This window comes from Gopherus flavomarginatus, chromosome 1 (assembly GCF_025201925.1).
Source record: "Gopherus flavomarginatus isolate rGopFla2 chromosome 1, rGopFla2.mat.asm, whole genome shotgun sequence".
NCBI lineage: Eukaryota > Metazoa > Chordata > Testudines > Testudinidae > Gopherus > Gopherus flavomarginatus.
Window position 1 is genome coordinate 310,804,437 of NC_066617.1, and position 24,338 is coordinate 310,828,774.

Consider the following 24,338-nt stretch of genomic DNA (forward strand, 5'->3'; position numbering starts at 1 on the left):
TGAGGACGTGCAGTTTGTTGCTAAGGAACCATTGTTGTCTGAGGTTTACAGGTTCATTATTGTCCAAGGGACAGATGTCCATACTATTGCACTAATTACTATAGAGGGAGAAGGCACTCAGCACTTCCTAAGAGCTGGTCAGCAACTCACAGGATTGGACCAAAAGAGGGAGCAGTTGTCTGATACTCAGGCCCCCTCCTTTACACACTTCATTTTAGGATTCCCCCCCAGTATTTTCCTCACCTCTTTAAAGTCGGTTTATATGGCTACTATATTTTTAATTTTCACTTTTAAAAACCGGTATTATAAAAGTTTTTTAAAACCACAAACAGAATTTAGTACAGAAATCTTTGTCCAAAAACAACTTAATCAGGTTACATTGGAAGGCTGCACTGAAGTTTGTCAAAATTATTATGGTTAACCTTACAATATAGAAGTCATGATTTATCAATATCTTATGCTTTATTGAAGGTTGACAAGTGCAACAGTTAAATACATTGACGTGTTACAACTATTTAGATAACATGCACAAAAACATATGCATACTACTATACAGATCATTTGCAAAAATCCATACTGGGGAACTCATTTTGTTTTATTCTTGCGCTAGCAGGAATTGATAATTTTTGAAGTGTTTTTTCTTGTCTTAAACCAAACTACAATGAACAAAGATTTACTTCAAATATTCAGCAGCCAGGGAAATTCAGAAATTACACAAACAGCATAAATCTGCCAAATTCTGACCAGCTGCATAGGTGTATTCATATTTATGTAGCATTTAAAAAAAAACAAAACAAAAACACAAATATCGAAACTTCATCAGATCAGCCAATGAAACAACTAAATTTCAATCTGTACAATCTAAATAGTAGTTACAGGTTTCTATTTTACAAAGTAATTACACTAAATACACAAATATACATTAGGCAAATAACCTTCATTGTAATTATCCTACATCCCAACTCTGTCACCTACCTTCTCTCTCTAATACAGCTTTATGCACCTGTCCACGGCTTCAGAAAATAGCGCAAACATATTTGCGCTTAAGGTTTCAAGTGACAGTTTAGTGTTGAACACTGAATTTACCTTTCCCCCTTAGATCCTATGATTCAGTCTTTACTTTGGATCCCAACTGGATGTGGGGTATTGATCCATCACTTTTACTCCAGTCTATTTCTTCATTTTTTTCATGCCTGCATTAGTAACAGCAGTGGGTGGATGGATGGAAGATTTAAAACAAAAATCAAGCATGCAACTCCATTTCTTAGCCATTTCCAGAAGCTGTTCAAGTCCCCAGTGCGTTTGTGCTAATTCTCTGGAAAATGGGTTTTTTTTGTGTGTTTTTTTTTTAAATTCACCAACCTAAAAATAAGAACTCCTTTAGCCAAAAAGAAAGGACAGATGAGTGCTTAATACTGAAAAAAAAAAATGTCTTGTGATGGTGTGTGCAGTGTACAGAGTCTTTGAGTCTGAACTGCAGCGTGCAATGAAATGGATGAGGGGGTAGCTGTGGCAGATTTCCACTTGTCCTCTTTTCTCTGGGTAGTCCAGAGCATACTGGCCACGAAGGCCAGGACATCGGAGACTATGCTGAAGCTCCTGAGCCCTGTGATGCCGGCTGGGCAGGCTGTTGTGTTGTCCCTTGTGTCTGGGAAGAAGGTGGAGAACCAGTCTGCAGCTGTGCTTGGAACTGGGCGAGCTGCTCTGGGCTGGCCAGTGTTTTCAGCAGAGTGTTTTCCTGCTCCAGCTGGGAGTTCTTCTCAATCAGCTCTTTGATTTGCTCTTTGAGGACCTCCACTTCCTCCCTCACAGCATACATCAAATGGCTCTTCACCAGATCCTGAAACACAAAAGAGTGCACAAATCAGGCAAGCGATCCAACCTTAGGACAGGGATACAACTCTGCTCAGCCAGAGAAACAATAATCCAACCCAACTAAGGGAAGCAGCAGATGTGGATTCAGCTCTGAGACAGCAAAGCACAGGTAGAAGGGTACGAGAAATCTCCCCTCCATTGACTAACGTTTGTATAGCATTTTGGAGATTAACATGCAGAGCCAGAGCCTGCATCCCCTGTGCACCCAGAATACACCCGAGAAATGATGGAGGCCAGTCTCATTACAAACCTGACCAACAGCCTGGCCACTACTCTGTCTATTGGCTCCCCCTCCCCTGGCCAGCTCACCTATTAATTGTTCTGAATAGAAAAATACCATCGAATTGATTCAGGCTGGAAGGGGGAGGGAGGTTGTTTCTCTAGGAAGCCAGCCCGAGCCGCTCAATTCCCCGCCGGGTGCTGTCGTCTTCCTCTTCCAGCACCCCACGCCCGCCAGCGGGCGCTTCTTCACGGACGAGGGCTGGGATCAGTGGGGTTTCGCTGCCGATCCAGGCACCAGCCCCGCTCTCTCGCGGCCCGGCCGGCGCCGTGTGTTTGTAAAAGCAGAAACCTCCTCCCCTGCAACAGCCGCTGCCCGCCCCGCCTCCGCGGAGCTGGCTGCAGCCAGTTCTTACACGCCAGCTTGCCGCATTTCCCTCCCTCCCTCCAGTGTTTCGTGACCGAGAGTGACGTCAGAGAGACCCGCGCCGACCACCCCCTCGCGCCTCAGCCAATGAGCGGCCGAGTTATTTATAGCCGGGAGTTAAAGGTTCGGAGTTTGCCTAGCAACAGTAGGCAGAGAATCCCGTGAGAACAGCTACAGGCACCGCTCCAATAACAAAGAGCAGCCAAGGCGGAAATCAAAAAACAGGAAAAATTAGGCGCAGACACAGGGTTTGTGGGTGGTTGTGTGTGTTTTTGGAGGAGGATTTTTTTTCAGGCTTGTCCCCCATCGCCCAGAGTCCACGATTTCCACTGCACTTCAGGGCAGCAGCCCTAGTGTACAAGATCCCAGCTCCAAGGCACGTTACCGTCCATTGCCAGCAAGCATGGGAATTAAAGCAGTTTAGGATGCCCCTATTGGATCCATCAGCACACTGTGGCTGGTCCTATTTTCCAGGGATAATCCAGCTGGGATGGTTGGGGGATTTTGAAAAAAAAATTGGAGTGGAAATATTTAATCTCTCTCCTCCCCCCGTCAGGATCGATCATTTTTAATAAGGCAGAACCCTGAATACAATGCCGTCATAGTCATTTAAATCATCTATAGGGAAACGTATGCATTATTCCTCGCATTTGGCAGCCTTTGACCATCAGTGTATTTAAAACAAACCCAGCAGCTCCACTAAAAAAAACACGCCCATGCAGCGGTTAAATGTTACCCAGAGAACCTTGATATTGTGAACACTTCTAGTCACAACTCGCGCTTTAAACATTAATTGCATTTTTATCAAACAATCGGTACATACCATCGCTTGCTCGATTTTGTTGTCAATAGCTACCACACTTGCACCCGAGGAGCTGAAAAGAGGGGAAAAGACACATCAGCAGCTGAATTATTTACAAGACAAGAGAGCTGAATACTGATAACTAGCTTGCTGAGAAATATATCCCGCACTGACTTAATACTGCTGTTTATGTCATCGGGATGCTTCAATGCAGAGAAACCAACCTGTAAAGCCACCTCAAACCGACCGCTACAGCAGGATCAAAGATCTGGACATTTTCCCTAATAACCCACGAAGATGGAGCTTAATTACATAATGCGGTAAAAGCGATCCGTGTCCCAGAGATTCAATCTTTCACAAGATAAATGTAAAACACACCGCCCGTGCCACTGCAGCTTCCCAGGGCTGCCCAGTCTGATGGACAAAGGAATCAGCCCCCCAGCATTCACCTGCATTACTGCAAATATTCCAGCAAAGAAAACAAGCACATTTTATACCAGAGTTATTTACCTACTGTCGAGTCTCAAAGAAGAATTGTCGGTGCCCAGCAAGGATGACAAGAAAGAAATTGAAAAATGTCTTAGTTGATAAACTCCTAGATCCATTGCCACTGTTCTACAACATTGGGCATTCATGCAATTCCAGCCAGAAACACCCCCCCAAAGAAAAAAAACAACAATGCAGAGATTCTCTGTTGCGCTACATTAATCTTAGTTAAATCTCCGCCACGGGGGAATGGTAAGAGGCTGGCTAGATTGGTGGTTTTTCCCAGAATTATATCTGTTTGTGGCGGTATGATCCTCGAAGATGCTGATCCCAGGGCTGCGCAAAGAAATCTCCGAGCTCAGCTCTTCTATACTTAGCAGAAAACCTGAGGTTCTAGTCCTATGGTATAATATATGCAAGAGAGTCAGTGCCTATTGGCTGGCCGGTCATTCGGAACCTCCCACCGTCAGAACGGCTCCTTTGCATCACTTCAGTAGCAGTGAACCATCACCAAAATCCAGTTACCCTTAATCTGGAGACCCTTGGCCAGGAGACCCCTTCGCCCCCGTTAAAATACTACGATTTGCAAGGAACCGCATGAGCTTTTAGCAGATCTGATCAGTGCAATCTGCAGAGAGTCGGAGAATTTGGGTGGCAACAGCAGCGCAGAAACAAAATGATCCAGTGCCCAATTTAAACCCTTCCAACATGTAGGATGATTCGCTTACAACATGCACAGGCTGATTTTTGCCTGCAGAAAAACTACACATGCGAAGTTTAGCCTCGGTAGAAACAATCGGATATAGCTGATGTTGGAATTCAGTAACAATGTCACTAGACTTACATTTAGCTACTACAATGCCGCCACCTATTGGCGCAACACTATACCTTTAGACTAGCAAAGAGAGAACGTGCACGATGGAAAGTCTCACGAAATTTGGTCTGAGTTAAACCATAGGACCCAAGTTCCCTTCCTCATCAGATGCCTTAGAATTTGCTTGGAGAAACCACTTCCAATAATAGGATGCTTCATTTTTGCATCATCCCTTTGCATTTGACCATCACCACACAACATGAGCGGGTTTTTTAATCTAAAGGACTATTATAGGTGGTTCTTGAAAGAGCAAAATCTGTTTTTCATATGAAAAGACAAAAGGATTTTTATCATTGTGAGAAAGGTTAGAAGCAAGATACTGACAGGATGGTGTAGTTTAGGCATAAAATTCACACTCATGGTTCCTGGGCTACTGGGGGAGTTTTCACCTTTAAAATTACAATCCTTACACAATTTTAATGTGCTCATGTCTGCCTCCACAGTACTTCAGCACACGTTGGCATAGGAAAATAAAACTGTTATTCAATATATATATATATATATATATATATATATATATATATATATATATATATATATATATATATATATATATATATATATATATATATTATTGAATACATTTGTGAAAATATTTGCAGCAGGAAGCAAATTATAAATGAGCCTATAGATCACTGTTCTGGCAAATTTCTAATACTTGTCTACTCTTTATTCAAATTAAATGGCCTCTGTGCCCTTTTTATAGCCTTTAAACCATTCATTTTAAGATATTCAGCCACCAGACAATTCAGAAAATACACACACAGCATGAATCTGTAAAATTCTAGCAGATGCTTTTTCACATTCTTATAGTGTAACACTGAACATGTCTATCCACTCTTTTCCAGATGAGGCAATATAACAGCTACTTTTTAAACTATATTATACAGAAAATAATTGAGATAAATAATTTAAGAAAACTCCTTAACAGCATATTTCAAAATTAAGGTGTTATAGTTCTAATATTTTATTATAGAACAAAGTCACACATTCAGATCAAAATGATTTTAAAATGGTGTGCTCTCTCCACTTAGCTATTTAATGGGGACAAATTATGACTTAGAACAATACATAGCAAATATGTATGACTTAACTTTAAATAAAACTAAAAACACCCTTTACTACACATAATCTATAAAGTATCAACATTCGTGTTATTTAAACATACAAAACAGAAAAGCCAAAACTCTTTTCTCTTCTGTAGCGCAAGAATTTTAAATATATATTACAGTTGTCACTCTCACAAAAGCAGGAAAGCTAGAAGGGCAAGGAATAATAGTCTTAAATTTAACTTTAGCATTAGCATGTCATCATCATCCTTCTTAAAGAGATTATTTTAGCTTTCTTGGTCTACTGTTCTTTCATTCAGTAATACCAGCAAAGTGGCGCAAGTAAGCTAAATCCTACTTATGGGGGAGGTTACATTTAAGAATACTGAACTTTGCATAAATGTTTTTCCAACATCAAAGCACATGCATTTCCTTTAAGGCAGAATTCCCACTTACTTCCATGTTGCTTCAAAAACAGTCACATTTCCCATGCCTTTGCAATGTTTCCTCTATTTTAAATTATCTGCACCTGTTGACCATGTAATCCATTCCAATTTACTTAATATTAACACAAATATTAGAGTATATGTTTTGAGCTCCTTCTGTACTCCTGGACAGGCAAATGACATCAGTAACCATAAATTCCTTTTATGCTCTTCGGCTGTCCAAGAGGTTACACCTCTCATCAGCCACAGACCAAGCCAAAGTGATCTGTGTGTTTGTCACGTCTAAACTCAACTACTGCAACATGCTAAACCTCAGGTTGAAAGTGAAAGCTCAAGAGGGTACACCAGGCAGCCCCTCTTCTTACATAATGACTACGAGAATTCACCACCCTAACCCAGGGCTCTGTACTGGCTCCCAGTCCAATACTTGATCCTAAAACCGTGATCTTCATAGCCCTTAGTGGCTGTACCCCAAAACTCTCAGATCACCTCTCACTATGTGAAGTAAGCTTCAAGGACACTGGAGGTGATTGTGCTTAGGCTGAAATTTGCAAGTGCAGGGGATCTGAGTTTCTTGGCAGATTTTTTTTTTTCTTTGGGTGGTTACAATCTCTTCAGATTAGGTTTTCCTACAATAAGCCACCTCAAAATGGCAAGCAATAAAAACAAAAACACACATTTGTCATGTTCTCTCGGTGTGAGAAAGCAAGAGGCAGACTTTCAGACTGATTGTGCTATTTGTAATATTGGTTGTGCTCTGATTCAAGGGTCATGGGCACATTCTAATCAATCAGTGTTTCTGCGGAAAGATTAGTAATGATTCCCTAAAATTGTTTTTAGAGGTCTACAAGTCTAACTGAGTTAGTGCATAGTTACGTGCATCTGGCTTCCAACGTTTTGTCAGTAGCGTGGATGGGATAACACAAACAGAAGCATGCTGTCCTGTCTACTTTACAGAAAAAAAGCAAGTGTTAAAACACAGATGCACCTACATGTCAGACAACTGTGCTCTGACATGATCAGACATATAACATCTGCTCCACAGATTATATAGAAACATAGCAAAGTGTCAGGAAAGATCTCAGTCCTTAGAATTCGTGAATTTTCTATCTTTGTCAATTTCTACTGTCCCTGTTTATCAGGGAATTTCAGGAGAGAGTTATAATTCTCTTTACAGTCAGAACATAAGAACAGCCATACTGGGTCAGACCAAAGGTCTGCCTATCCCAGTATCCTGTCTTCTGCACTGGCCAGTGTCAGACACTTCAGAGGGAATGAACAGAACAGAACAATTATCAAGTGATCCATTCCCAATTGTCCAGTCCCAGCTTTGGCAGTTGAAGGTTTAGGGACACTAAGAACATGGGGTTGCATTCCTGACCATCTTGGCTAATAGCTATTGATGGCCTAGGCCTCCATGAACATATTCAATTATTTTTTGAAGCCAGTTAGATTTTTGGCATACACAACATCCCCTGGCAATGAGTTCCACAGGTTGACTGTGCACTGCATTAAATTTATTTTAAATCTGCTGCCTATTAATTTCATTAGGTGGCCCCTTGTTCTTGTGTTACGTGAAGAGGTAAATAACAGTTCTTCACTGATGATTTTATAGACCATTATCATAGCCCCCTTAATCTTCTGTTCCAGGTTTAGCATCCCAGTCTTTTTCATCTCTCCTCATGTTCCATGAAGCTGTTCCATAATGCTAATCATTTTGGTTGCCCTTCTCTGTATTTCTTCCAATTCTAATGTATCTTTTTTGCAATGGGGTGACCAGAACTGTATACGCAGTATTCAAGTGTGGGTGCACCATGAATTTATATAGTGGTATAATATTTTCTGTCTTATCTGTACCTTTCCTAATGGTTCCTAATATACAGTTAGCTTTTTTTACTACTGCTACACACTGAGCGGATGTTTTTACAGAACGATCCATGACGACTCCAAGATCTTTCTTGTGCAGTGACAGCTCATTTAGATTTCATCATTTTGTATGTACAGTTGGGATTATGTTTTCCAATATGCACTACTTTGCATCTGTCAACATTGAATTTCATTTGCTATTTTGTTGCCTAATCACTTAGTTTTGTGTGATCTCTTCCTAACTCTTCACAATCAGATTTTGATTCAACTAACTTAAGTAATTTTGTATCATCTGCGAACTTTGCCACCTCATTGTTTATACTTCGTTTTCCAGGTTATTTATGAATATGTTGAACAGTACTGGTCCCATACAGATCCTCAAGGGATCCCGCAACTTACCTCTCTCCATTTTGAAAACTATTTACACCTAGCCTGTGTTTCCTATCTTTCAACCAGTTATTGATCCATGCGGACTTTCCCTCTTATCCCATGACTGCGTACACTGCTTAACAGCCTTTGATGAGAGACACTGTCAAACGCTTTCTGAAAGTCCAATATACTATATCTACTGCATCACCCTTGTCCACATGCTTCTTGACGCTACTAAAGAATTCTAATTGATTGATGAAGCAAGACAAGTCAAAGGAGAGCAACAAAAATCCTCTCCCAAACTCATTTCTTCCTTTCCCTTTGATTGGTGATCCTACTTCACTATCCCTTTCTCTTCTCTCCCCCAATAATGTATTTTTATTATTTATAGTTTGCATTATGGTAGTACATAGAGTCCTCAAACATGAGGTCTACCCCCATTGTACCAGGCATTGTACATTATTAGGCAATGTACATTAGACATGGCCCTTCCCCACAAAAATTACAATGTCAGGCCCCCGATTCTAGAAATGCTTGTATAACATTAAAAATTTTACACCCACGAGTTCAATGGCACTACTCACACGTCTCATGTTATTCTTGTGTATAAGAATCTGTAGCATCTAGGGCTAATTTCTGTCCTATTTAAACCCAAAACCTGCAAAAAGATTCACACATGCAAAGGGTCCACCCACATAGAGCTCACTGCAAGACTATCCTCCTTCGGAAGCTAACATTTGTAAAGTACCACAGACATGGTATAAATAAAGCACTGAATAAATAAAGTAATACATAATGCTGAGATGTATTTAGTGGGTAAAGGATGCATCCAAGTACAATGCTAATCAAGTAGCTGATACGCATGCTCTGGTCTTTACATACAGAGATCAATTAACTACCTTAACAACTGCAAATTGCCAAACAATCTTTTCAGCTACGGAACAAACTACTTCTTGTAGGGATTCCATTTTTTTTTTGTCTCATTAAAAATTACCTCGTCTCAATAATATTTAGCCTTTAAAAACTTTTCGTCTTCAGCACATAATTAGATAAATATTTTGTATAGACTCATTTAGACCCTGTAACCTGTTTGAGGTTCAGTTTGTTTCTATGTGTTTGTTAAAGAACCTCACCCCCCATTTTTTCTACTTCCGTTGGAGTTTGATTTAATCTTTCAAGTACCTTGAGAATGCTCTCCTCTCTTTAGAAACAGATTTTAAATACAGAACAAATCTCCCAAAATTGAGATAAATCTTGTCTTTTCTACACTACAAAACACTAGAAAAACTGATCATTTTAAGGCCTTTGTTATAACATGACAGTCCCCTGCTATGGGTAACACAATTTTAACTATATTTCTCAACTGTAAAACGCTGAAATACATCAAAATGTGGTTCAGTCACAAAAACATTAAGAACCAACTGCGTTATAACCACTTTGGTGGCGCAATGGAAGAAAGACTGCAGTAATTGAGTCCTGAAAAACATCTGCTTTCATTAGAAGGGATTATAATGCGGATTATACAGAACTGAACTAGTGACTTAAGTAAAGTTACCTTAAAAATTCCTAAATTCAAACCCATATATATCCATGGAGAGGTGGGCACACACAAGGGGGGGAACTAGTGTAATGATTCTGACAGAAATCCACAACACACTAATTACCTAGGCTAAAATCTTGGCCCCACTGAAGCCAATAGTAAAACTGCCACTGATTTAAATGAGGACAGGGTTTCCAGCCAGTTTTAACCAGGTTCAGTTTGGTCAGTTTAAAGGGATGGTCTTTTGAACAGTTTCTCCTGACTTAACTGTGAATTTCATAGACTTTAAGGACAGAGGAGACCATTATAATCACCTAATCTGCCACAGGTCATAGACTTTCAACCAGCAATTCCCATATCTAGCCCAACAGCTTGTGGTTGGGCTAAAATATCTCTTTTAGAAAGCCATTCGATCTTGAGTCAAAGACTCCAAGCCACTGAAAATTTACCACATCACTTGGCAATCCATTCCAAAACATTAAATTGCATTTTATTTTGAGTTTGAACTTTGCTGACTTCAACTTCCAGCCAATGGATCTTGTTATGTCTGTCAGTTAAATTAAAGAGCCATTGAGTACCAGATATTTCTATAGTATTAGCTTTCTTAATTTTTTTTTTTTGCTAAAATCTTAAAGCTATTTAAACCTGTGGTTTGATTGCATGTGAATTTCCTTTTTTTGGTTTTTTCATGATTTTTAAAAGAAGTGTTTAAGAAGATTAGACTTTAACACCTCAAATGAAATGAAAAAGAACCAATGTGTCACTTACCATGTTTAATTTTGTTTTTACCATCAGCAAGGTACAGAAAAAATTAATGAACTACAAAGTGGAAAGAACATTCATTCCACCCTACATACAGCCTACTTGGCCAGCAGTAGTATAACACCAGTATCTGTAATTATAGTACATATACGATGATACACTTTGCACTCTGCCTAGAAGACAGAAGAATGCATTTAAAAGCAAGTTGATATAAAATCAAAGGACAAACACAAGAAAGTCAAACTGACTTCTCTGGGGATAGGATACTGGTCACAGCTCTTTCGTTTCTATAGGAAAATAGATAGCTAATTAAACCTCATTTGTTTTCACGAGGATGTCATCATATCACATCACTGATTTTAATGGTGATGCAATAAATCTTGATTAAAAAAAAGTCTCTTTCTCCAGTTCAGGAGTTTCAGCAAGGAGAGAGCGAGAGAGAGGTTACAACCTTCAAGAAACATCCAGACATCTTTAGAAGACCTCTGGGGTGGTAAGAACTAAAATATTCTGAGGTTATTGAAGAATCCTTCCAGAAACAACTAACTATGTCTGGCAACACAATGTGAATTATAGGAATAGAATCTGTTGGGCTTAATCTCTTGTATTAAGAGACCTAACTTTCATGGTTACTCTATACCTTGCAATTAGCATCCAGGACACTACCTACCTGAATCTAGGGCTGAGTAGGTATGAAGTACCACCTAGTTTGGGAACCAAACACTTTGTCTGTAAATCTGAAATACCTAAACTCAATACAAATGAAAGCTCTCCTTGGAGTGCTATAATTGCTTCTGTCCAACACTCATGGGGAGGAAAGGACCCACCCACTAAAGAGTTGTGCTTTTAAAATTTTAAATGAGGTAATCCTTTGTCAGGGACCCAATCTGTCCCTCCCTCTTCATGGGCCACAGTTAGGTTTATTCCCACCCTAACCCTACAGTAACTCTTATGCAACTGGCTCAAAAGGGAGGGGGGTATTAAAAGGACTGATCCAGGAGAGGGCATTTTGGTGTGTGGAAGGTTGAAAGAACATTACAAGAGCTCTTCTTCCTCTGACACTGGCCAGCTCTCTGGCACAGACCTCACTTTTATTCTTCCTTTTTGACCTCATACAAGAGATCATCCTTACCTTTGAATATGCTTGTCCACTCTGCAGTCAGTACATAGCCTTTCAGAGCTTCCAGGCTTTAGAAGACTGCATATATAATTTCATCTGATACATCCTTATGCGAATTTACTTGCCAGAAAACTAGAAAGTTACTCAAAGTTCACATTTGATTCCATGCTTTCATCTGTACTTCTAATGTGTACTGGTTTCCTTAAAGCCAAAAGGAAACACCTTAGAGGAGAAACCACTCATGCTGCATAATCCTGCTGTTCAGAAAATACATAATGTACATTTTGGAGAACTGCACTTCAACGTTAAATGAAAGGAAATTACCGGAGTATTTCTAGGTACACCTACCATGAAAAAAGAAACAAAACCAACGATCAGGTGGTCACTTGGCAGCAGTGAGATCACATGCATTTGAAAAGCACAAATTATCTTATATTAGAATGTAGCTCTCAACACTGGTCTGTTCTGACAGGCCATCTGGACCTTGTTGGTGATGTCACAGCCATTAGCCACACTACCTCCCGGCAGTGCATGGCTGGGACCTCATCACCCAGATAAAAACAAGAAATCCCTATGTATTTTGGCAAGAGAGGACAAGTTATCTGCTCCCCTCTCTCTTTCACCCCTCGTCCTCCATCCACCACCTATCCACTTTCTACTGGTCACCCCTTTCTTCTCTCCCTTTTCTTCCTGACTGTTTTTTCTTTTTATTGCTCCCCTTGAAGTTGCAAGGCTCCTAACCTATTTTAAATTCATTTCAAAGCACCCCGGCCTTTTGTCTAGCAGAGCAGCTGAACTAGGTTTCTAGCTGGACAGCAGTTTTCCTTTGATGGTCACTTCCCTCTTCAGCCTCACACTTTTAAAATTAAGCCTATACTTAAGAAATTACATTAGAAGCCAAGTCAAGGCTCCTAGGCATTAATTCAAAGCCTATTAAAGTCAATGGGAATCCTTCCACTGACTTACATAAACTTTGGAGATCAGGCCACTATTATAATTTCTTAGGGAACAGTAAAATTCTTTGAGATCCTGAGAAAGGGGAAGCAAAAATATGGAGGAACAAAGTAGGGTAAAGGGAAATTGCTATGACCCCTTGTCCTTAAGCCAACCACCTGCACACTAACATTTTGTTTTAAAATCACATTCAGCTAGGAAAAAATAATGGCTGTTCAAAATCACCCATTTTGTCAGAAATTAATGCTAAATATTAAATAGGCATTGGTCCATTACTACAAAAAATGGTAGAATTATCAATAACTACACTTGGCAGAATTAGATTTTGATGAATATTGATGTTTATTTTAAGAGATTTTCATCTATTTAAATTTTTACAACTTGCACAAAATTATGGGTATAAAGATTTTAATTTTTCATTGATTTACCTTTTTGGCTGCAGGAAATTATGGGGAGAGTCAGACAATTTTTTAATGACAGTAGATTTCAGATTAAAAAAGTTAAAGCTCTATAACCATTTAAACACCAATTGTCAACTTCACATATCAAAATTTACAAAGTAAATAACCTTATATCAAAATTCCCAAGCAGCATTTTCCTTACTTTGCCTATTTAAACTTCAATCAACACAGATTTTTAAAATATTTTTGTATGCGTGGTAAAATCTAAGTCTACCCACATTTACTGATTAAAATCTATTCCTTCCAAGCCTAAAAATAATGCAGAATGAACACTTCTGCCCTATAAATATTTGTTCTGTATTTGGGGAAAAAGCAGATATGCAGTCTCATCATATGGTAACACTTTCTCCATTAGTATCTCAAGAGAATGTTAAACAGCAGAGTCTAATATTAAGACATTTAAAAATCAACAGATCCAGATAATTTGCATCCATGCGTTTTAAAAGAGATGACTCAGGAATTGCTGCACTGTTAAAGTTATTTTAGAAAGTCTTGGAACAGTTCCAGAAGACTGGAAGAAAGCTAATGTGACAGTAGTTAAGATGGGTAAATGGGATGACCTGTGTAATTACAGGCCTAGCAGTCTGATACCAACCACTGGCAAGATAATGGAACATCTTACATGGGACTCATAGAATTAAAAGAGGGAAATATAACTAATACAAATCAACATGGGTTTATTTTTGTGATGAGATTATAAATTCGGTTGATCGAGGTAATAGCATTGATGTAACATACTTAGACTTCTGTAAAGTGTGACTTGATGCCACACAACATTTTGATCAAAAAATGAATAAAGAATATAAAAATTAACATGGCACACATTAAATAGATTAAAAGCTGGCTAAATGATAGGTGTCAAAATACAATTATAAACAGGGAACAGTCATTGAGCAGATGTGTTTCTATGGGATCCTCTGATAATAGTCCTTACCCTATGCTATTTAACATTTGTATCAATAATCTAGAAGAAAACAGAAAAGTCACCAATGAAAGATTTCATATCACACAAAAATAGGAGGAGTGGTAAATAATGAAGAGGATAGGTCACTGATTCAGAGTGACCTTAATTGCTTGGTAACTTGAGCGTAAGCAAACAGTGTGTGTTTTAATACAGATAAATGTAAATGTACACATCTAGGAACAAAGAATGTCAGCCATACTTGGAGGATGGGGGAAATCTATGCTAGAATGCAGGGACTGAAAAAGATATAGGAGTTGTGGTGGATAATCAGCTGAACATGAGCTCCCCCAGTGGCCAAAGGGGCTAACGCAATCCTTGGATGCATATATAGGGGAATTTTGAGTAGGAGTAGAGAGGCTATTTTGCCTCTGTATTTGGCATTAGTGCAACCACTGTTGGAATACTGTGTCCAGATCTAGTATCCACAATTTAAAAAATGTTAACTTTTTTTAGAGGGTTCAGAGAAGATCCATGAGAAGGATTAAAAGATTAGAAAATCTGTGAGCGTATCAAGGAGCTCTGTTTAGCTTAACAATGAGAAGGTTAAGAGGTGAATTCATTACAGTCTGTAAGTGCCTACACGGGGCACAAATATTTAATAATGGGCTCTTCACTCTAGCAGAGAAAGCTATAACATGCTCTAATGACTGGAAGCTGAAGCTAGACAAATTCAGACTGGAAATGAGGCGTACATTTTTAATGGTGAGAATAATTAATCACTAAAAAATTTACCAAGGGTCATGGCAGATTCTCTGTCACTCCATTTTTAAAATCAAGGCTGGATGTTTTTCTAAAAGATGTGCTCTGGGGATTATTTTGGGAAAGTTCTCTGGCCTATGTTACACAGGAGGTCAGACCAGATGATCACAATGGTCCCTTCTGCCCTTAGGCTACGTCCAGACTACCCGCCGTATCGGCGGGTTAAAATCGATTGCTCGGGGATTGATATATCGCGTCTAATCTAGACGCGATATATCGATCCCCGAGCGCGCTTATATCGATTCCGGAACTCCATCAACCCCAACGGAGTTCCGGAATCGACAGGGAGAGCCGCGAACATCAATCCCACGCGGTGTGGACGGGTGAGTAATCCGATCTTAGATATTTGACTTCAGCTACGTTATTCACGTAGCTGAAGTTGCGTATCTAAGATCGATTTCCCCCCCGTAGTGTGGACCAGCCCTTAGAATCTATAAGTATATGAATGCTCTTCAGCAATTTCAAACTATAAAATAGGAAGAAATAAAGAACAAAACATGTATTATAAATATCTGATTTGTTATTTTGTACATCATGATTATCTACCTTTAATTCAGCACAGGAATGAAGGAGTGGGGACAAAGTTGCATTTAAGCCTTTTGATACTCTGGGGGTGGGGAATGTCTGCCTACCTTCAATGTAAACTGTAAAAGCCTCAGGATACTCTAATTTATTCTTGGGTTCCCCATGCCTCTCTCTCTAGTCACAGCACAGCGGAGCTCCAGTTCAGCATCCTCCTTTGCATGTAACCTGGACACACCTCCTACAGGGAAAATTGTAAGGGACTGATGTAGTCATTTCACCAGCAGGGGAACACTGCAGGTATTGCCTGGGGGAAGTTTGTTGCCTTTAGGACCCTCCTTCACACCATCCAGTGGCATAAAGAGGCCTCTGGGCAAAACAGGCTTGGGCTCTCATTCTCCAAGGCTTTGAAACTCTGCTGGCTTTCAAACAGAACACAAATTCCGTAAGCTGGAACTAAGACACCATTTGAACACCACTGTCCTGGACAGAAGCCACCGACACCCAGCCATCCCTGACCTTCCGAGAACTACAGAAGATCTATCGTCTAATCTTTTAATACATGATTTGCCAAGTAAAGATTAAGACTTAGAATTTCATACTTATGCAACACCTGGTTAATCTCTTTAAAGTACTTGGCATTGGCTAAATTTGTGTTAACGTTGTCCATATTAATTATGGAGCAGTCCTCATCATTCCCTAGTATTATATTAGGTCTACTGCCTGAAGAATGGTGCACTAAATGTTTTGCATACCCTTACAAAAATCCTTAGTTCAAACTAGGACTTGAGTTGGGCTAGTCCATGCTGGGTCATTGACCCAGCACTTTTTTGGGGTGGTGTCATCCTATTCTCCAAAGTCAGTTTTTTTTTTTAAAAAAAAGCCTTCAGCCTTCCTGGTTATCAAACCCTCTTTCCCTTCCACTCCCCAGAAAAAAGTCTACACTAGCGAGCTTACCGTGGCAGTGCTGTATGGATGCAGTAGCCGCTCTATGTCAACAGGAAACAGCTCTCCCATCGACATAATTAAACCAGTCCCAATGAGCGGAGGTAGCTATATCAGTACCATTGTCTGCAATGGTGCTTCGGTTGGTGTAACTTATGTCACTCAGTGGGGCATTTTTTCACACCTGAGTGACATACATTTACTAACAAAAGTGCTAGTGCAGCCATAGCCTTAGTGATGCCCAGAAGCCTGAAAGTGCTCAAAGATGTGAGCTCTCTTATTCATCTTAAATAGGGAGTTAACTCAATGACAATTTTAAAATGCCAACACCATTAATCATTACAATGCTCTGAAAGCATGGAGGAGAGAGTGAACCACACAAGAAAGGTCTGTACACATCTACTCTGAATGGCACCTCAGTAGCAGGTGGCATAAGGGCACGTCTACGTGAATATTTAGCTTGCAGCAAGCTGGGGTGTGAATCTACTTCTCACCAGCCTGCTGTGCACTATGTGGACCCTGCTGATGCACAATAACCGTTCATTAGATTGCTTTGATCTAGGTCTCATTGAAACAGGCTAGAGTACCATCCCCTCCCCACTGATTTGACCAGTGGAGACAAATGGTCAGAGAAACATAGCCCAGAGGACATCTGAGCCCCACCCATGCAGAACTAATTTCACAGAGCCCACAGAGGCATCCAAGCCTCCCCCCAAAACCACTCAAGGCAACCGCTAGAGCTGGGAAGGCCTGCCTGGTCTGCTCTGGTCCTAGGTATAGAACACGTTAATTCTTCCTTGGCTCTACTGGCTACTGCTATTCCCTCTACTAGAGGCTCTCTGCAAATTCAGGGATACACTACTGCATCAGTCACATCATTCAAGTTTCCTGAGTAACCACAATGGCTAGAAGCAAGCCAGTTTTTAAATGAAAGCCAAACTTTTGATTTCATCACATGACTCTGGGAGCTGAGGTACAAGTCTATGCCTGAATCTGGCCTGTTCAAGGGTGTATCTCAATGGTCTGCAACCTCTGGCACGCGGCTCACCATGGTAAGCACCCTGGCAGGCTGGGCCAGTTTGTTTACCTGTGACATCGGTAGATTCAGGCGATCGCTGCTTCCACTGGCCGCGGTTCGCTGTCCCAGGCCAATAGGGGTGGTGGGAAGCCGTGGTCAGCACATCCCTCGCCCGCGTCACTTCCAGCCGCCTCCATTGGCCTGGGATGGCAAACCGTGGCCAGTGGGAGCCACGGTTGGCCAAACCTGCCGACGCGGCAAGTAAACAAATTGGCCCAGCCCGCCAGGGTGCTTACCGACCCCTGTCCTAGTATGACATGTCAATATATGCTGGAATGCTATTTACAATTCTGATGTCCACATTTTAAAAAGGTGTCATGCATCTGACGAAGTGGGTATTCACCCATGAAAGCTCATGCTCCAAAACGTCTATAAGGTGGCACAGGATTCTTTGCTGATTTTAAAAAGGATGTTGAAAAAAACTGGAGATGGTGCAGAAGAGCACAAAAATGATTTGACGACTGAAAAAAACCCTCAATTTGTTTATTTGTATCAAAAAGACTGAGAAGTGACTTGATTACAGTGTATAAGTACCTCCACAGGGAGAAAATACTTGATACTAAAGAGTTCTTTAACCTAGCAGAGAAAGGCATAACATGAACCAGTGGCTGGAAACTGAAGCCAGACAGATGAAAAGAAATAAGGTACAATTAAACAGAAACGAAAAAAAGAAATATGAAACTGATTAACCATTAGAATCAACTGCATAAGGAAGTATTAAATTCTCCATCTCTCGAGGCCTTTAAATCAAGACTGGATGCTTTTCTGGAAGATATGCTTTAATCAAACACAAAATTACTGGGCTCAGTACAGGAGGAACTGAGGGAAATTTAATGGCCTGTGTTATACAGTAACTCCTCACTTAACTTTGTAGTTATCTTCCTGAAAAATGCAACTTTAAGCAAAACTATGTTAAGCGAATCCAATTTCACCACAAGAATTAATGTAAACAGGGGTTAGGTTCTAGGGAAATTTTTTCACCAGACAAGAAACTATCTACACACACAGAGTACGTTTTAAAACCAACAATTTAATATCATTCACAGCTATGATGATTGTGAAGTTTGGTTGAGGTGGTGAAATTAGAGGGTGGAAGAGAGTGGGATAGTCTCAGGGAATGCCTTGCTGCTAAATCAGTGGTTCTCAAACTTTTGTACTGGTGACCCCTTTCACAAAGCAAGGCTCTGAGTGCGACCCCCTCCCATATAAACTAAAAATACTTTATATATTTAACACCATTATAAATGCTGGAGGCAAAGCAGGTTTTGGGGTGGAGGCTGACAGCTCGCAACCCCCCCATGTAACAACCTCGTGGCCCCTGAGGGGTTCCGACCACCAGTTTGAGAACCCTTGTGCTAAATGATGAACTAGCACTCGGCTCAGCCCTCAAGGGTTAACACGTTGTTAATGTAGCCTCTCACTCTACAAGGCAGCAGGAATGGAGGGGAGGGGAGATAGCATAGCAGACACAGACACACCTTGTGTGTGGGGGGGGGAGAAGAGGGATGCACACTGCCCCTTTAAGCAAGCTGACCCACTCTTAAGTACATTGTCTTTTTAAGTGGATCAGGAAGTTAAGACAGCAGCTGCTGCCCCAGGGTTTCTCTCTCTCTCTCCCCCTCCCTCCATGTCCCCACCCTGCTCTATATGGAGAAGGGGTAAGTGGGGTCTAGGAGCAGGGTGGACAGGGACACCCTGACATTAGACACCTCCCCCTCCCCACACAGCAAGCAAGAGGCTTGGGGAGCAGCTCCAAGGCAGAGGGCAGGAGCAGCACATGGCAGTGGGGGGAGGGATAGCTGCAATTGATAGCCTGCTGGGCAGCTGCTGCATAGGAAACTTAGGGGAGTGGGGAGCTGATAGGAGGCTGCTGGTCCATCCTGGTTCCAAGCCCCCACCAGCTAGCTGCAACATGCTGCTCTTCCTGCAAGCAGTGGACAAAGCAGGCAGCTGCCAAACGAGTTTAGAAGGGAGCATGTTCCCTAATTGATCAGCAACGTAACAATAACCAGGACTTTAAGTGAGGAGTTACTGTACAGGAGATCATCTTAGATTATCAAATGGTTCCTTCTGGCCTCAAACTATGAATGGAACAAAGGAGAAAGCCTGGAGGGAGGCTGCTATCACTACAAGCAGGATTAAATTTAATTTATTGTTGCAGACAGAAGTCTATAGGTATTTATTATTGAACAGCGGTAGAATTGTACACCTAACCTTAACTTGTGATTTCCACTGTTAATTTATTTCCCCCTTTTCTGAAATCAACACATGTAATTCAACTGTTTGGAGCAGCACTTCTCAACCTCAGCAGTTTGCTAACAAAGACACTTGGCTCAGATTTTATTGTGCATTTATCCAACTCCTTTTGTCAGCCCAAAGCATGTCCACCCAGGCATTGCAGCAGCCTCTGGGGACAGAGGGCAGCAGCCAAATGATGTACACAAGTTGCTGTATGACCATGAGTGAAGGGGAAAATTTATACGACAACATCGGAGCAAACCCCAGCTCATACAAAATGTGTCATGGGCATTTTAACATACACACACAGCCAACAGAGATCCTATTAAGGTTGGCTCTTAAAATTCTATGTAGTAAACTGCATAGAACTCAGCCTCTCTCAAAGAGAATGGTTTGAGCCAAATCTGCCTCAATTTCAACTAGTGGCTCCAAGAGACTAAATATTTCAAACCTGCTCCAGAAGCAAGAAACCCTTTTTGCCAGACCTTGGGATACTTTTAAGAATCTCAGGATTGGCTGGGCTGGAGGAATTTGGGGGATTAAGCAATTCACTGTGAAAATTAAATTTGCTGTGCATACACACACAGTGCATCATTCCCTCATGGCACATTTAATGAGCTTAGCAAAAAGCCTTCTACTCTTCATGCTCAACAGGCAATTTTTAAAACACTCATTCAATCAAATCAACACCAGGTTGTTTTTTTAGACTAAGGTAATGCGCTGTTCCTCAACAAATATTTCCAAGCTAAATTGCAACATTAAATCAGCCATGTCAGTAACAGGGCTGTTCAAAAACCATCACAAGAGACCAAATATGGAAAATTTTAGCCCAAAGAATGATTGTTGCACAAAGTTATAAGCATTTGAAAATGGGCATTATAATGGAAAGTGTTTTACAACCTCACCCTTTAATTACAGTGGTCACTGCCAGGAGTTCACAGTAATAAAAATACAGATCTCTTATAGTAAAAAGACCTAGCACATAGAAAAACAGGCTCTAAAATAAATTTTACACATGCAGATTAGCAATTACATACTACTTATATCTATACTGTGTGTGTTCAACAGTGTTGCAACAGTCATGTCTTCAGTGAAGAAACAACTGAGTAACAATGAGCCCTTCTAAGCTATACACGGTATTTCAGTAGTGTCTATCTCTTCCAGGTGGGAAATGACACGGTGGCAACAGCCAATAAAAACTAAGGAAGACAAAGGGTTCTGCTTATTTTGAAACTGGTGAGTAGCATGTCTATTATCCAATCCTAGTTTCCAGAAAAGCATCTAGAGTATAATTATCCAACACGCTTCTATGGGAAATGAAGTAATATGCATATTGTGGACTGCCCTGCCGTTTATTGCCTCAGATAGGAGCACGAGGAGAGCCAGGGTGCATGTGTGGACCAAGGCACACTGCTTTCAAATTTGCTGATTCCGGACACATGGTGTTTATGCATAACCCTCAGTGGAATACAATAGGGGACATCACTCAAAGCAGCAGCAAAATAATTAGTAAATAAAAAGAGGTAACCTGTTGAAACAAGGAACACAGTAAAGTACACACAAATCCTGTTTATACAACAGCTGCTGATGGGTGTTTTCATGAGCTGAGGTACTGTGTCTAACACAGCATTATGTAAGACTGAATATCGCTTATAACAAAGCTTCAAGTTGCAGGGCAGAAAGGTCAGAAAATCTTTTTTCTCCATGATTAACATGCTTGCTGCTCTTTTTCTGGGCTATGATTGATCCAAACATTGAGAAATATATTCCTAGTTTGGAAATATGCAGTAACCCAGGTTGCTGCAATACTCACATATATTGTTTATGAGCAGGGAAGCATCTGTAAACTGTTGTCACGAGCTACCTTTGAAATGAGTTATCAATAATGATTGCTAGCCTTGTTAAGTGCTAAGATACCAACCAGTTCAGTGTAATAGTGTATTTACCTTCAACATTTGAGAATACTTACAAGTCAAACATTTAAAAACAGTTGCTTGCTGAATGAATCTCAATATTAGATAACTAATTTTATAGCAGCTTCCCAATGTATAAATTAAGAGGGTTGTGTTTTTGTTTGTTTGAATACTCCACTCACACTATGGAGAAAAAGTTTTTCTCTAAAGACATTAAAGGCAGTGACATGAAAACACCTTCAAATGGAATGTGTTAAGTTACTATTTTAGTGTTCCTGAATACAATAAAAACAACGAAGTATATTATGTCAGATTTTCTGGGCAAGGCAAAACCAAGACAGCAAGTCAAACCTTTGAAATTTTCATAAGCAAAGAAGCTTTTATTATTTATCCTCTATTTACACTATAATCACACAGCAACTAATACCAAGACTAGGATTCTGAACAAAGGGTATGAAAGTTGCTTTCATATGTTTGGGGGGAAGGGAGGGCACCAGGGTAGGGTGAGAATCTACCCTCCAACTTCCTCCATCCAGAAAAACCTACATGTCATCACTGGGTCTGTTAAAAAAAACAACACCCATTATTGGTGTTGGGAAATATAAAATGTTATGTTATTACATTTTCCCCATAAAGGTAAAGGTATTTATTTGCACAAGGCAAATAGCAATTATGTAACATGAAGGAACCAAGGCTTTTCTACTTTCATAAACAATATTACATGTACCTTAATTCAAGCTCTGTAAAAAAATCCCTCTCATTCTTCAAGTTAATACTTGAAATTTTCTTTTTAAAATCAGGAATCTGATAAAAATCAAAACTTGTAAAGCAAATTAATCCCAAATATGTCATGCAGCTCTGCTCAGGTGGCCAAAGGAGAATAAACATTAAGCGATTTGCTGAATATGAAACCACAATTCAAGATCATTTCAATTTGTAACACAGAACAATATAAATAATATATTCAACTTTTCTTTGTAGGTGTTTGAAGAGAGTAGAAAACAGGCAGTATGTAACTCTGCAAAACTTCTGTTGAAAAAGTCATTTAAAAGGGTACAAAAACATTCTGTAATTAACTCTAAAATTTTAATCTTGTTAAACAGGATTATTCGGTTTTTAAAAAAGTTATGCATTTCAGCAGGGAGTCACCACATTATATACCTGCAATGAATTTATAAAGCACACAACTTTTTAAAAGAAAATAGTTTCTAAATACACGGTTTGCCAACAGTTTTTGATTAAATCAATTTTAAATTTCAAGATAGGTCTAGCTCTTTTCAAAGAGTGGAGATGTTGGTGAAAAAGTAAAATCACTCAGCATAGCAAAGCACTTATCTCTGAATCAGTATCAGGCTTCTCTTTTGAGAAACAGCTTTAATAAACAGACAAGCACCTTAAATTAAGAGTAGCAATATCATTTTTAAACAAACACTCACTCGAACAGTAAGTTTAAGAACTGCTTAAACAACCAAGAATCTTAAAGGAAAATAAAAGCTTTACAAATACCTCTTAAGATGCTGTTCCAACTCCAAGAACAATACTTTCATGGCTATTCCGTCACAGTTTTGTCCTTGGAGAAGTGTCACTTTCATTGACATGACTATTTAGATTATTTAGTATGACTACTGATTATTTCTCACAGAATGAAGCACTGAAGAAACACTTACATTCTTAGCATGAGTAAAATTAGTATTAGCATTCCACTGTTAAATTGTGAGCCCTGAACTCACTTTCAAGAATTAAAAAGCCTTGCTGTTAACGATTATTCCTTTGCTTCTATTCAAAGTTTACTGTGTTTAACAGTGGTTGGGTCATGATCAACAGAAACAAGACAGACAAATGATGACATCACAGAGCTTGAGATCACATGATGTGCTGTTACATAAAATCAAGCAAGATTAACATCTTGAGAAGTGAAATCCCAATAAACATAAACAGCCACAGGTGGTATATCTTCTTTTAACAGTGCACACTTCTCCAATTCTGAAAGTAAGTCACCCTGTGCTCTCCATTTTTTGGAGTACTGTATGCTAATTGTTACACGTTCTCATTATTCTGCTTAAAGAAAATCCACTATCTCATGTTGCTCTCTCACACTAAATTCTGGTAGTTAAATGACAGCAGTAATTAAGCACACAGACAAGTGCCAGCACTGGATTAGCTAGAAAACTTCAGTATGCAGAAAGTGCGTGGGGAAAACAGGGTCTATGTCATGGTGATGACTAGTGACTATAACCTGAAAGTAGGCTCTCTATGGTGTTCCTACTCTTATTAGAATAAAGTAAATCTCCATGATGACAGTGACACTCCCCCTACCAAACTGTTCATGTATATCAGCTCAACATGTTTTACTGATATACAGCAGAACCCTGTTTATCCAAGTTTCCATTATCCGGCTCTCCGTATCAACCGAACCACCAGCTGTCCACGGCTGACAGCGGTTGGGGCTTGGGCCATCAGGTGGAGTCTTTCCCCTCCCCCCATTTTAAAATAAAGGATAGAAAGCTCTTTGCCAATTCTCCTGATTATCTCAATGTTTGATTATTCAATCTGGCCCTGGTCCCAATTAGATTGACTAAACAGGGTTCTGCTGTAAATTTAAAGCACATTCAAAAAAATCAGCAAGAAGGGGAGGTTGTGTACATTGAGTAAATGACACTGATACTTTC

General features: G+C 40.0%; 1 protein-coding gene across 9 annotated transcripts in view; it reads right to left on the reverse strand.

The window, feature by feature from the left end:
* Positions 1-443: 443 nt before the first annotated feature.
* Positions 444-24,338, reverse strand: part of TSC22D1 (TSC22 domain family member 1) — a 130,946-nt gene continuing 107,051 nt past the window's right edge. For 3 of the 9 annotated variants that reach the window (XM_050947659.1, XM_050947650.1, XM_050947753.1), the window contains 2 exons: positions 3,345-3,396; positions 444-1,840 (listed from right to left, as the gene is read on the reverse strand). In XM_050947659.1, the coding sequence (XP_050803616.1) occupies positions 1,586-1,840; positions 3,345-3,396 (307 nt within the window). In that variant the 3' untranslated portion in view covers positions 444-1,585. Of the gene's footprint in view, positions 1,841-2,212; positions 2,522-3,344; positions 3,397-3,547; positions 3,639-3,833; positions 4,449-22,072; positions 22,231-23,175; positions 23,435-24,338 lie in introns of those variants that run through there. The other 6 variants (XM_050947743.1, XM_050947734.1, XM_050947762.1 and 3 more) reach the window with 6 other exon arrangements.